At 40.0% G+C, this 15,643-nt stretch overlaps 1 protein-coding gene across 1 annotated transcript in view; it reads left to right on the plus strand.

The window, feature by feature from the left end:
* The window catches only part of LOC149305589 (intermembrane lipid transfer protein VPS13B-like), a 383,703-nt gene that overhangs the window by 210,278 nt on the left and 157,782 nt on the right, over positions 1–15,643 (plus strand). Inside the window, exons 25-29 of the mRNA XM_089477585.1 lie at positions 7,886–8,057; positions 8,338–8,452; positions 11,037–11,178; positions 12,918–13,332; positions 13,702–13,813. Coding sequence (XP_089333711.1) covers positions 7,886–8,057; positions 8,338–8,452; positions 11,037–11,178; positions 12,918–13,332; positions 13,702–13,813 — 956 coding nt within the window. The remainder of the gene's footprint in view (positions 1–7,885; positions 8,058–8,337; positions 8,453–11,036; positions 11,179–12,917; positions 13,333–13,701; positions 13,814–15,643) is intronic.

Here is a 15,643-nt window from a genome sequence, read left to right on the forward strand (position 1 = left end):
TTGTGCTCATCTGAAGAAGTCCTGAAAACACTTAAGGACTACGCCTCATTCATCGGAATACGCCTCATTCATCGGAATACGCCTCATTCATCGGAATACGCCTCATTCATCGGAATACGCCTCATTCATCGGAATACGCCTCATTCATCGGAATACGCCTCATTCATCCGAATGCTAAATGCTGGAAGGAATAGCTGTCTGAGCTATTCCTTCCAATGAGAATATTTTTTGCACCACAAACGCACATAAAATCCTGATTCCACAAGGCAGTTTGGTACAAAGTGTCAGTAATTGTCAATACTTTAGTGAATACACTGGCTTAATCACAGAATTACAACGCCTGCTACATATACAGTGCACCACAAACACGCTACTGCCTCTCCAAGACTTGTAGCGTCTCGGGCGTTACTTTTCTCTAAAAAAGGATCAAAAGCCACATCAATGTTTTCCAATCTAATATAGAGTAATAACCCAGAAGTTGAAAACACCTAGTAGCGGAGGAATCAATTAACCTGCCACCGAGTATGCTTTAGGGAGCCCTGCAAATGGGAGCCTGCGTGGCCCCCTAGGTCCCATGACTATGAAGCAATTATACTATATGTAGGTCTTATTACGGTTTTATAATTATTGCCATAAAAATGAGATTTTCCACATGTAAAGTATGAATAAAAAAATAATCAGGTCAGTCAAAATATAAAAATCTCTGAAATCCAGGGTTATCAGAAAAAAGTTCAAATGAAAAAAATAAATATAATGGAATAAGGATCACCCTAGAAATGCTCAGCCCTTTACTGCTCTCAACTATTTTTTTTTTTAGCCTTCAAGCCCTTTCTCGTAATAGATGATATTATTGTTTAAACTGAGAGGTTCTTTATTTTCAGTATGTCGTCGTGCTTTACTACGGGGCTTTAGCGTTCCCCGCTTGTTGGGTTTAAGGTCATAACGTGTGGGAGCCTCGGGCTACACTCGGCTGCGGCTTCATGACCTCGCTGATTAGTCTGAAGGAGCGTAACATTAATTAAGTTAACTTCGGAAGCCGTGTTTACACACCTCGCGAGTTGTCATGTATCGTGCACTGTTCGCTTCCACAACCTCTTTCTGTGTTCCAACTAACAATCGCCATTTCAAACATATTTGCTAGGTTTTTTTGAGGGGGGGTAAGTTTAGCGCAATGGACAATGTATCTGTTGGACTTTTTGCCACTAAGAGTCTTTATATCTAAAATAAATGGACGTGTTTACCTTGCAATTTATCAAAAATGAAAATATGAGCATAATTACATCCCACTGCAGGAAATGCGCCTTCTGATTTAGTAATGTGCTTGAAATGCAGCTCTATATGAGGTTAACAAGATTTTTTTTAATTTTTTTTTACAATTTTACACAATTTTACATTTCAAGTAAGCTCATCACATATTGCCTCAGCATGATAGTATCTCGTGCTATATTTATCTACGTGCTTTGTTATATATTACAATAACACAATTGTACTTGTGATGCATCAGACACAGAAATGAACAATAACATTAAATAACTATATTATATAATAAACTAAAGCTGTGTCAGGGGTAAGGCATAAAGGGGGTCCATGTGCGCCGTATACTTGCTGTTCACAATTCAGGTTATATATGAATGAATTGTCTTTACAGTACTATGTATCACTTATCGCATAATCATTCTATTGCTATCTATCGGGGTTCTTAGATGTGGGCTTCTGCGGCTTGTGGTCTCTGTCACACCGCATATCATAGTCCTTTTGGTGCGTAACGCACGTCTTACGTCACGGGAGCAGAAGCTTAAACTCCCGGGCCGATTATCTAAATGACTGCTGACCACCCAACGATCCTCTGTGCAGTGTTTCCCGGGGAGTCGGTGGAAAGATGAGACATGAAAGGATCCAGCGTGCATTTACACATCTGCACTTAACTGTTTTTTTTCCCTTTTGAATTGATTTTCACCCCGGTTCAGCCCACTCCTGCTCCTGTTTTATATCTTGACTTATACCAAAATTCCAAATATGTTAGAAATGCAGAAGGAAGAACAACCGAAATGGACAATAATAGCCGTTATTTTCATTCTCCCCCCCCCCTTATTTTCTCTCTTAATGTCTTGTACTCTAGCTCTTTTACTGTCACTATTTACCAATATCAGAAATTCTTAAACAGAATTCCACATTTGGGTTTTTGATGGAATGCATTGAGGGCGAGGAATAAATTGCTAATCTGGTTAAATTAGGGGTTAAGGCAGGTGGTTTGTAAAGTATTGTTATTGATTTATGCAGCACCGTCATATTCTGCAGCGCTGTACAATAGACAATCAGGACGTAACAAGTAGTATCTAACATAGCAGAAGAGGGACCAGGAAAGGTGAGCTAAAAGTAGCTGGGGGGAAGAGAATTAACGTGTTGGGTGATAGACGCTGTCCCTTTCTGGTCTAACGTACTCCTTTTTTGTAAAAACCTTGTGTATTTTTTTTTTAAATAGTTTAGTAAAATGATTCCATTGAATTAATATATAGGAATATATGACCTTTTTCGCCTATATGCTATACTATAGGTCCACATTATTAAAAAGAAGGCTTTGCATCCTTACACATTTTTAAAAGAATACTCATCTATAATGACAAAGTACTCTTTTTAATCAGTATTGTGGTGGCACATTTTTTTTTTTTAGGATTTTTTTTTAACCATTTCTTTTTCACTTCTAGCGTCCAGCGTTCTGGTTGGTGGTATTTTTGGCCACAATGCTTTGATTTTTCTTTTGGTTTCTTGAGATTGGCAATGAAGTGCACTCCAGAGTAACCTTTCACTTAAATGTTTGTATTCTCAGCATGCCTTGGGACCCGTTTAAAATTGCTCCTCCCCCCCCCTCTCTATATTGTTTATGCGTTCCTCCAATTTGCTTTTAAAACCTTGAGCAATGTCAAACAAAAATAGTTTTCCCCTGCCTTTATTTATGAAGTTTTTGAACTCTGTACGTTTTGCATATAAAGCATCCTCTGTTCTGAAGAGGAGGAGGCTCGCTGATTATTTTTCATAGTCCTCTTTCAAGTGTAGTGAACTTCTAAATGAATTTTTTCAAAGGGGGGCCAGAAGCCCATCTGACCACTTTGTTTACGTTAAATTGAGGAAAAAAAGGAGCATTTGCTTACAATATGTGTAGATGATTTATATTTTGAGCTGTGAGTAATTCTTTTCACACTGACAAGTTTATGGTGAACATTGAACTCCTGTGTGTGCACCCACCGGCCGGGGCAGGCTGTTCCCCATAGCCTTCTTTATATCATTTCAGTCTGGGTGGTGCGTGGGGGCCGATGGTAGGCGAAGGGGGAGCAGACTTAGGAATGAGCGTTCAAATGATAGCCCAAGAAGAGTTAATCATTTTTACCAGCTCTCCGATTAGGCCACAGCAAAGAGCAGGGGTAACATAGTCTACGCCGCACCACTTGTTACTGTTTACATAGGCACAAACAGCGGCAGAAGTGTTTAGTCCTCGGGGAAGCTCTGATTGAACAAGAAGTTCAAGTTATTTTGATAAGACGTAGCACCGGTGTGGTCAAGTAACCACGGTCGTCTTGAGGGCCTTGAGGCAGGCCAAGGATGAAGACCTTATGTGTTTTGTTCTTCCTGACGAACAAAGATAAATCCTGCTAACAAAATAAACCCGGTGTTTGGAGAAATTTGCACGGCATTGGTGGAAAAACGACATTGTTTATTTTGGGTCCTGGCGTGAGAAGGTGTGGGAAATTTGCGGGGAGAGAGTGTGTTTGTGAACGCCCAAGACTCTGTAAGACTGGAAGCGGAGCAGAAAATGTACGGGTAAACACATTTAATGAAGCAGCACCGTTAAAACAGGAATAAGGAATTGGAAGTTGAAATGGAAACGAGCGTCAAATGGTTTGCAGCTTTGATTGCAAATTAGTACTTGCTATACCAACCTTATTAGTAATAATTACACAGTGACTGCTATTCTTTTTCCTTCCAGAGCATTGAGTAGTGTATGAGGGCACAGAGTAAAAGATGGTGTAAAGTATATTGTGGCGGTGCGGTGCTTCCACCCATCTATACTATTCCCTTCGGAATAAAGAGAGGTGTGTACTGAATGCATATAATGCTTCATGGTCCATTAACATCAGCCAAGACCCTTAAGAACAGCCATAATTGGTCCCTGGCCGTTGATGACCTGGCTCTTAAGGAAATCCTTTACTGGCCATGGTCGGCTAATAGACCCACCAGTAGTATCAATATATATATATAAGGGACTTTATACATAGTGTATGCATAGTTTTTTAGCAGCATGGACTCTAAATGATTAATCCTTACTGATATTTTAAAGCAGTGGTTCCTGATCCAGTCCGGAACACACATCTATGGTCCAGGTTTTAGGAATCACTTTAATTTAATCTTTGTTGATGTCTTTTGAGGACTGGCTTTGGAACCACTATTATTTGTGTATTTTTATGTTATCATTAGTCTTACAGTGAGTGCCGAGAACATTATATCCTTTATTCCAGGACAGACCGAAACAGATAGATAGATTTTGGGTATAATGTTTTTTTTTTGTTTTTTTTTTTTATTTGGTCTCTAATAAAATCATTTTTGGGCATACAACAGACACCAATTAGCTGTAATTACCAATACTATGATGTACAAAACATAAAATATCTGAGTATGAAACATCATAAAATGTGCTGTATATGTATTCATTCAAGGGCTTCTAAGGTATGGCTGGTGTCATAGACCACGTGACGGTGCAGTCCCACTGGACAAATGATAATCTGTTCCAGCAACTAAGTAGTTAACGGCCGTTCCATTTTTGTCCTTCACAGTGAACTTTTCCAAGTAGTGCCTTCAAGTGTGTTTACCCCATTCAGTAACCCCGTAATTGCTCTGGAAGTGTATTCTGCACTTAACCATCTTTCATGTAATTTTTCACAGAGACCACCCATGCAGGCTTGTGCATATTAACACCCATCATGTGGCGGGGGGGAGCGAGACTTCTACAAATAGTCCTACATCACAGAGCAGCTAATCACGCTGAATGACTTTGGTAAATACAGTGCAGTGTTCCATATACCCCACGTGCCTACTTTGTATACACAGTTTAAAATTAGATAATTACACCAAATGACTGCTAAACATAGTGCTGCGTTTCCTTAAAGCCCAGGTGTCTGCCTTAAATAGACAGTTTAACCCTTTAAGCGACAAAGGTTAACCTGTGAATGCCGCAATATCGTCTGGGTTATAATGCAATCCACCTCTGGCACACGAAGAGTTACATCTATTTTTCCCGGGCTTGTGGAATTGTTAGGGGTTTTTTTTTCGCTTTAATATTAAAGCAAGAATCATTTTTTTATGTATGCATTGTTTTTAGTGTTTTGTTTGCTTTCCCTTCCCCCTTCCATTTCTTTGTCCGCGTAGACAGACTGTCATTAGTTTTAGTGAATATAATTAAAGATGTTGTAGCGCTGCTCTGGAAAATTAAAATTGAACCCGTAAACACCAGTAGAGACCACGGAAGCTAAAGTCATGTAAATACACAGTATTTACAGGACACAGCGGTCTGTTTCACGCAGGTCTTTGTCTATATCACGTGACATTTCTTTACAGAGCACCGGCAGATTCTGTACTTCTATTACAATAGTGGGACGGTGGCGTTAAAATGAATAATATACAATTTGACAATGAGCCTAATGTGCTGGGGCATACCGGTACAACAGGGCTCTGTACCTGCATGCTTACTGTCTATTAGGTTGAGGGGGGTTTCTCGGGTGAGGATCTTTCCCTATAAACCCGATGCTAGTGTGTCCTACTCAGGGAGAAATTAAACTGTTTACAGAGTGAAACAAAATATATCATCACTAAATGTAAGCCTAATGTGTCACATTCAGAGAATACACTATATGGACAAAAGTATTGGGACACTTGTCCATTACATCAACAGGGACTTTGATGGCATCACATTCTAAATACATAGACTTTAATATGTAGTTGGTCCCCCCTTTGCAGCTATAACAGCTTCCACTCTTCCGAGAAGGCTTTCCACCAGATTTTGGGTGTTTCTGTGGGAATTTTTGCCCATTCATCCGGTAGAGCATTTGTGAGGTCAGACACTGATGTTGGACGAGAAGGCCCGGCTCGCAATCTCTGTTCCATTTCATCCCAAAGGATGCTTTGGTGCTGGGGCACAGTCATGCTGAAATAGAAAAGGGTCTTCCCCAAACTGTTCCCCCTTCAGCATGAACAATATGGCTGACTAGTGGCATTATGGGGTGGGGGGGGGGCAATAAGACCATCCAAATTGCCTCTAGTAAAGCACCCCAAAAGATACTCGCCAGGCTGAACACTCCGTGGGTATTGTCCTGTCCAGACCACATTTACAAAATGTGAATAAAAAACAAAAAAAAAACTTTAAACGTGGAACAGAAACAAGCTCTTGTCGTGGGCTCTATATGGTAAAATGCTAGAGAAGACCTTAAAGCCTTTAAATCCTTCCCCTAATTTAGACCTAAATAAATAATACATTAATTTTCTCATGCTACACATGCTACTGCCCTTTGCAAAATCAAAGTGATTAAACTTAGTAAATTCCCCCATACGAAATATAACAAGTACCATCGATACAGAGCACTGATGATTACTTTCCAACATGTTCTGCTTCTTTAACGGGAATCCGGAGTATGTGTTTGGACCCTCATTTCCCCAGCCAAGGCCACAACAGGTGCCCCCCCCTATCTGCCTATAGGCACCCGGTATCTGCAGACAGGAGTGAGAATCCCATGCACTTTGAGTATTCTCTGAGTACATCGCCACATCTGATGGCAACACGAACCTTCTGAGACAAACCCGTTTCTTTAGTAAAGTATCAAAGCCGCGTACAGCACTGCAGAATCCCAGCGGATTTCCTACAAAAACAGGATTTAGTTACTAAGCGGAAATTCTTTCCGTCCAGCGAATGCCGTTCCAATGCATTAGGCAGAGCAGAAGTGGTAGCTGACATCCACGTCAACTGATATTGCCAGAGCTAATTGAAGCAGGGATCGGGAACGGTTACATGAATAGGAAAGCTCAGTAATCAGTGCACTCGTATTCTAAACACTTTCTGTATATGCATATGCCGCTGACATTACATGTGGCTAATTTTACTCTCCCTGTGTGTTTGAGTTACATTCGGTCTTGAGACTTTTCGTTTACTGCTCGTTTCCCCCCATATGTAATAGACTTGATGAAAATATAATTGGTTCTGCATGTAATCCACGGTTTGAGGGACAGCCGGCTTCCTCTGTGCCGGGATAAGCGTGATCAGTAAGTGTGCCATTTATATGGAAGGAGCTGCTGTAAAGCGATGAATGCACCGGGATTCTTCCCGATATCTCTGTCTCTCTTACATATAAGAGAATAACTGCACTTTAATTATGTTAATAATAAAAGCTAGAAGGTCAGAATGTAATCTATAGATAAAAGCGTCACAAAAATATATATATACACACACACTTATTCACCTGGGCTTGAGTTGGCAGGAGAGCTGCAGTTTCCAATCACCATCACTATATCTTATGAAGGACCAAATTTAGGGGGCCTGATTGAACTATGCATTATACAGGGCCAGCTGAGCCGTTCTATACACGTGTACCTCACCTTTTCAGTGAAGAGGTCTATATTTTTGTGTGCGCTTTGCCCATAATTCTACGGTAACTATTTAAGAAATAAAAAAGAACATTTATTTTAAGGTCAATGAAGTACTTTAAACATCACCACGTTACCCTGTCACCGGGCTGTGTGATAACGCATGTAAAATGTCACCTTGGTGTTAGAAATCAAGTAACAGGTCAGCGGATGTAAGTTTTCCAGATGCTTACAGGACTTCTCAATATGTTTCTCACTCCAGGGCGATTGTGTGAATGCAGCGGAGGATTCCCCATTTTCGGACTCCGTCACTCTGGAGCAAACGACGAGCAGTATCGGCGTGTCCAGCGGACGGGTCAGCCTCTGGATGCAGTGGATGCTTCCCAAAATCACCGTGAAGTTATTTGCCTTGGATCCTGGGTGCAAAGAAACAAGTAAATAAATCATTTATCGTATCTATCTGTGTGTAAATAGGGGTATAATATTCCAATACTTTTCCGCTCAACCTTCAAACGACCGTCAGGCAAACATTTGGCCCGGGTGCAACTCAATCCACAATACGTAAATCTCCCAAAAAAACCTTGCAGGTCTTAAAAGTAAAAAAAAACCCCTCACAATTTATGCGTAGTGCATGTGCAGCGCTTCAGTCCGCATGGTGGACTCTTATGACTTTGATATATATGCATACACACTTTCCTGTTTTCCTTGTTGCAGAGATTTGTGTGGTGACCGAACTTGAAGACCTCAACGCATCCGTCGATGTCCAGGACGTGTACACTAAAGTCAAATGCAAAATAGAAAGCTTTAATGTTGATCACTACAGGAGCAGGTACATTTATTCCCTCTTTGGTGTGATAATTATACGATCAGAATGACCCGCTAGAAGGTGACGTTTCCAAGTGCTTGAATAATGAGCGCATTCTGTCTGCGCTCTGCTCTGGGGTCCGTGGGCCGGTGACACCGGTGTTACTCTGTAGCAGCAGTGCTTTCTTTAGTTACACTGACACGAGCTCCACCTGGGCTCCAGTTTAATCAGCTCGTAATAAAAAGGTCTCCGAAATGTTTAATGGCTCGGAGATTTCACTTTAATTTTTACTGCTAATGAATGTAATGTTTAAGCACTGAAGTTTAGTGAAAGGAACAGTAGCATCTGTGAAGGGCACACAAATATTTGGGTTGGTTATTGATCAATTACATATAATTTATCATTCTTTAGATTTGTTAGAATTTGCCGCACAGAAAGTCAACCATTTGGGTAGATTTCTTGTAAATGTTTTCTGGAAGTCGGTTGTCAGAGCGAAGCATGCATCGAGCAGAGACTCACCTCATCGGTCAGAGCTCTGTGCTAATAGCTGCTCATTCCAGCGATCCCTTACGTACGAACCCCCCGCGGCTTCATAGGCTTCACTCTTCCTGGGATTCCAGAACGCAGCTGCATCTCGGGGCCACTCATTGCCGCTCGAGGTTTAGCCTACGGGGACAATAATTAATGATCTAAATGCAGCCATTTTTAAGGTTATTGAGAATTAATGTAATTCCTTCAGCTCATGTAAATAATGTTTGTATGGGTGAAGGAGAAGCATGTATATATTACAAGCACCTATACTATAGCTGCTATATCCTGCTATACAACGCAAACAGATACTATTGTGTGTTATTATTCTTTTCGTAGACTGCCACCACTACAATAAGAGTACAATTATTTAAATTGTTAGCAATTCTGTGAACAAACCCAACAGTTACTCATAAAGAGGAAGAGAGAACCCCTTATTGCAATCTTACATTCTGTTAACCAATATATGTTATGGTTAATTTAGAAGCCGTCTTTATTTTATTCTCGGGTCTATGGGGATTACCACAAAAAGGCCCAAAAATGTATTCGGCAGTCAAGGCTGCCCTTTGTTCCCTTAAGGAATGGCATACAGTTTTTGGGTTATAATTTGATTGCTGCGTTGATGACATTAGCAAAATATCAATGCAACAGGACTCATCCTAAGGGGGATAATAATAAGGTGCGGGCTAATGTATAGCTATTTCTGTTTATTATTCAGCATTATTCAACTGTCTACTGCCAGTATATACAGAAATCAATGTAACTTCAAATTTAGGACATAAAGATGTTAATTAAATGTTAATATTTATTGATAATGCTCCAGAAATATATATGGTATATCGGACAATGCTCCCCAGGTATCCGGTAAATACTCACTTGGTCGGCATCGAAGATCGTCCCCCCTTTGCTTCACTCAATATCACACTTTCATTTTCAGTTGATGGACAAAAGCCGACACGGTATTGAAAGCTGCTGATGTTCGATTATTTGATTGTAAATTTACATCCTAAATCCAGAATCTGAATAATAATCTTTCTTGTTGCATTCTCCAGTTGGGTCATACTTTGTGTGCGTGTCCACCATTCTTAAATAGTATGTTTAGTGTATTTATCCTTTGCAATGGTCGATATGTTGTTTTAATCTTCATTGTTTGCACTCACCAGATAGGGGTAATATTATGTTTTTCCAGGCCAGGTGAAAGCTGGCAATCAGGCGATTTTCTTGGGATAGTCCTACAATGCAAAGAGAAACACGTGGTGAGGCTGATAACTGCTTAGAACCTGGAGCTGTCCTAAAATCTGACCCGGATCATGTTTTCCTCTTAAAAACAGCTGATGAATACAAGAATGGAAAGGCCATAAAAATCTCATCTTGAGATCTGTTTAACTTCAGCTCTGTTAGGATTTTCCAGTGGTTTACATTTTTGTTTTACAATAATACGGAGATTTTAATCACATGACGTGTTCTCCGGCCATGTTTTTAACTTTGTCCATTCTTGTAGTAATCTGACTGCGGTCTAACCAAACTTCTAAATCTCAAAAATCATCTCTTCCTGTGATTTTTATCTGCCAGCGATCGCCTCTTGCTGGATTGCTATATACATTACTATCTTTTTGCAGGAACTTGGTTTTCCACCTAAACACAACTATTCAGGCCAAAACTCAGAGCACTGAAAGTTACACATCTTTAAAGTGCAGCGCCAAGATTATTATTATCCAGTTTATTTATACAATTAAACCTACTTTTGTTCTTCGAATCATTTGTTAGAGATGCAAGTGCCTATTTCTACATCTTATTGGGAATATTGGATGTTTGCTCACCTGAACCACCTGAAATGCCCATGTTAAGGGAAAATCTTTTTTTTCTTGCTTTAATTTTCAAAAAAAATAAAAATATTTTATCACTATGTGATAAAAGAGCCTCGAAATATCGAGATACTTTACATCTCAATGGCTAATCATTCAGTGTTCATGAAACACTCATGTGTTCATGTAGGTTACAGCAGCCCAGCAGGTTCCAAGTTCCTCCATGACTCTTACTGCTTTTTTATTATTATTCTGCCTTTTTCCTACTCTTTAAGCCTCGCTGAAGACTCTTGGTGTCTGGGGCAGTATGGAGGCGTCTTCCTCTCATGTACTGACAAGCTGAACAGACGCACAACGCTGGTCCGACCCGTCAGCAAGCAGGATGCTTTCAGCAATTTCTCTGGCTTTTTCCCCTCTGTAAGAAATCATTTTTATAACCTCTAACTTCCATCAGCATTCCGAATAATGCTTGTTCTCACGGCACATTTAGATATAATTATTTTTTTGCCCCCCCCCCGACTTCATCTACCAATTGAAAAGCATTATTAAGACAATGTTTATGGAAGTTCTGTGTGATTTGTTACCCTGCCTCTATTATACTTTTGATCAAGGCTTGTTGAATACCTTTGCACTGTTTGGCATCTGCCATTACAATTACTTTGTTTATTATTCTTTATAGTAACTTCTTTTATTACTTACCATGGTTTTAATTCTTCTTGTGTTACACAAAAAAACTGTAAGTATTTCGGGTTATATATATATACCTGAAAATGATAGTAATCATCAGTGTCCCAAAAAACTTTTTTTTCTGTGTTACATAGTTTAAAAATACTTTGCCTTTTTTATTTTTTTAATAATAATGTTTGTTCTCTGTGCATGGGAGCTCCATATGCCGCTGTACATCTAGACACACACTTTTAGCTGCCTTCTGGCATTCTGTGCCAGTTACAACGTTAAGGCGTTTTTATAAAATACAAAATGAATAGCTAATTAGTAATAGAAAACATGTTATTTTATGTGAAAACTTAGTGAACTATTTAATTAAAGTGGAAATTTTCTAATAAAACAGTGCTGGTTTACCTAAATGGCAGAGGAGATAAAATATTACTCTATAACGCAGATAAATATAGAAAAGTTTGATATGCCCCACGCGTAAGGCAGGTTGTTAAGGTTTTCCCCCCTCACTGTCATCAATGACCGCTTTGGTTTGTAATTTGTGACCGTGTTATATGATTGCATGGTTTCGGGATGCTTTGTTAAATCTGTAATCATAAAATGCACAAAGCGGGAAGTCATCATGTTCTCAAACAAAAATGGTAACCATTATCCATTTGGAAATGTTTAAACGAAAGCTCTGGACTGTGAATTCCACCATAGACTTGTCCGCATAGTTCTCTTTGAGTGATTGATGTTATTACATCTGTCAGATACAGAGCCATGTACAACATGCTACCGCTCTTCACTTATCTGCTTCCTACCTTTGATCATTGTGGCAGAGTGCTAAGCAGCGCTTAAAGATTTACGAGTGTGTACAAGAGACCCGGCACGCTTAACCCCTCACTTTAACTGCACTCTTAGTGCAATCCTTACGCTTACTTACAAAGGTGCCCCGTAGAGGAAAGGTAGATGTACCAGGTGCACAAATAATGACGACAGGCAATTGGTAGATCTATATCTATATCTATATACAAGCAGAGATCATACCTCCCAGGTGTCCCTCCTATTTTCTAGGAGCGGAGTAGGTTTGCTGGGTATGAGCGTATCACAGTGTAACACTACGCTAAAGGCAGAATAATATGTAGACAAAGTGGAAAAGTGCGGAAAAGATATTCTACTTAACATCTTAATTTCATCTATAACTGACTTAAACCAAATGTCCCCTATTGGGAAGTATGAGAGAGCGCGAATAAACTTCCAAGACATTGCAGCAGAGAAGTGCGCAGGAGGCTGTCCGCAGAAGATTTCATAGTAATGTCCACACATAGCGTCTCCATCCCAGCTGTTTGTAGTGGAGTTACCCTGCTTTTAATATAGCAATATCTGCAGTCATAATAAAAGTTTGATCACAGAAGCATCCCGTGCACGTTTTGTGGTTTAAAGCAGGCACTGTAGATAATCTTTTATTTTGCTGATTTCACGTTTCTTTTCCTAAACAGACAACGGCAAAGCTTTTAGAAAGCTCCCACCAGCAGCACGGGTTTCTATCGCTAACATATACCAAAGCCGTGACCAGAAACGTCCGCCACAAGTTAACCACTCGGAGCGAACGCAACGCCCGGAGCCTTCAGAAATTTGCTGAAAGTCCAGCAGATGGTTCCCCTCACTTCCTTCATGAAATTCTTATTTCCGCGCAGGCCTTTGACATTGTCCTCCTCTGCCCGCTGTTAAACGCAATTTCAAGTATTTTTGAGGCCAAACGACCTCAAAATCAGAAAGAGAAACGCAAGTCTCCTGGGCACCCCATGAGATCCCACACGCTGACCTCACGGAATCTCCCTTTGATCTACATCAACACCAACGTCATTCGAGTTTTCTTCCCTAAACCTGAAGAGAAACAGCCGAGTGTAGCAGGTATGTGGAGAGAGTGAGAAAGGTATTCATTATTACATGATTTTTAGTCATTTTTAATAATGTAGGAATCTGGGCTACTTATTTCTTTGGAATATGGGGAATGTCCCAGTTGGAAAGGCAGAGTTAAAGGGCTGTTCTGCTCAGTTGGGACTCAAAACATTGGTGCAAAAAGTTTCTCTCAATTGACCCCTTTGTCTTTCAATGAGGAGAATTACTTCATCGTTTACTTTTACCTCATGCGGGATGGATGAGCAGAGATTTAATTAGTCATACATTAGTGCTTATTAGTGCAATGTTATATTGACCGTGGTGTTAATGTGGATAGAGTTCTTTGTGTGTTTCTAATGAATGTCTTATCTATCTTCCTAGCGAACCAGATCACAAATGAAGACACCTTGGTTCTGAAAATTGGCTCAGTGTCCATGGCTCCCCAGGCGGACAATCCCCTCAGCAGAAGTGTCCTGAGAAAGGATATTTATCAGTAAGTTTACCTGTTCAAAATGGTGCTTGGGGGGGCATCATTATATACGTTGTCTCATTATTTTTAGAAATAAATGAAAAACAAACCGGGGAGGTATCATGTTTAAGGTGGGCTAACTTATATAATTCAGGTAGATGTCAAGCAATCAGAAAATCAGATGCGATGGTATCACCTTAATGTGTTAGTTGTACTTAAGTGCTATAAAAGAATATTAGATCTAGTGTTTGGGTGCTTCCTGTTACTACTGGTTGTAGTGCATTTATGCAAAGTTCATCGACATACAGTATATGAGACCTGGGCCTCAGATTTGTTTAATTTTCTTTTTTTCCCTGTTTCTGAAGTTTGCGCCTCAACCAAGACATTTGACAGAAACACCTTGTTATGATTATGATTCTCTGGTTTTATTGTATGGAAAATAAAAAGCGCCTAGTTATTCTTAAATATAAGCGTCTGAAACGCAGCACTGTTGATGCTACTTGGATCAAAGTAAAAAAACAAGGGGGGAAATAAAACATATCAAAGTTCTAAAAGAAAAAATACAGTTTACTGATTTTCTGTGAAATCTCATGCGCTGGTTTATGTCACCTAGTGATTTAAACCATATTGATCATAAGGGCAGCAATCCTGGCAAATAGAAGTAATCAAGATCACAATAAAAAAAAAACATGACATTGAATGAAATTGGCACGCTCGCCAGACTTGAAAGCACGCACACAAATGGTACCAAGTGAGAAAACTCACAGAAATCTCCGCTGAGTAACTGTGTAAGCAATTCATCCCAAGGACCAGACCCTGTCTGCTTCTCAGATGTGGCAACATTCGTGTTCCAAAGTGTTTCCTACTGAACTTCAACAGATGTTATAAAAAATGAAATATACATTCTTGTTATAAACAATTCCCATTCTCATACATGACAATTGTTTTGCTTCCTGCGTTGTATATATGGAAGAGGTGGGACGGGAGGGGAAGAAAATAATTACTGAAACATGATAGTCATACTGGAGCTGTCAGCCGGTTGGGGAGCACTACAGTGGCCTCTATTCTGTTACATTTCGCTTTGGCTTCAAAAAACAGACCGATGAGATTTGTGAGTTATTGACTGGAAGGCAAGATTTTAATGGCTATATCCTGACTTCAAAGAGAGCGTGCCTCTCCAGCCTCTGGTGTTTGACAGGAGACATTGCCCTTAAACTGGGCAGACAATGGAAACAGGGAGCACTTATCTTATACGTGAAAGTAGTACTATGTGAATTAACAGGATTCACATTTCTACCCCATCCCGAAAGACATGGTGGACCTGGTTAAATTAAGAAGTGTAGTGTTTATTGTAACCCACTTGACGTGCCCTGCACACAGCTTGATGAGGGTTAAGTAGCGTCGGTAATGTGTGTGACATATGAGAGACAAGGCTGTGGAAGTCACTGATCGAATTGATCTATGAGGATTTACTTGTAAACAAGATAAACATGTCTATATGTTAATATATAGTCTACAAAGTCTGTAGATGTCTACTCCAGTTTCAACCTTACTGAGGATAACATCTTGAGATCTCCTTTTACCTGCCCCCCAATCGCTTTACTCTTCTCCCTCTTCACCTCTTTTGCATTTACCATGAGGTAAGAATGCTCTTCTGTGCTGGTCTAGTAAATAGATTAGAAGTCTGTTCCTCCTCTTCTGCTGGGGGGCTAACAAGAACCATTTACCTTCTGGGGTGCTGTAGTGTGAGGATATAAGGTACCTGGTTCAGGATCTTTTATTTTATGTCTTTTTAAGTATAGCCACTGAAAAGTATCATCCTTTAGCCACCATTCACACCGTACCTGGAGCAAT

This window comes from Sceloporus occidentalis, unplaced genomic scaffold, assembly GCF_023333645.1.
Source record: "Sceloporus occidentalis isolate IW3139 unplaced genomic scaffold, rSceOcc1.0.p SCAF_11, whole genome shotgun sequence".
In the NCBI taxonomy this organism is placed as follows: domain Eukaryota; kingdom Metazoa; phylum Chordata; class Lepidosauria; order Squamata; family Phrynosomatidae; genus Sceloporus; species Sceloporus occidentalis.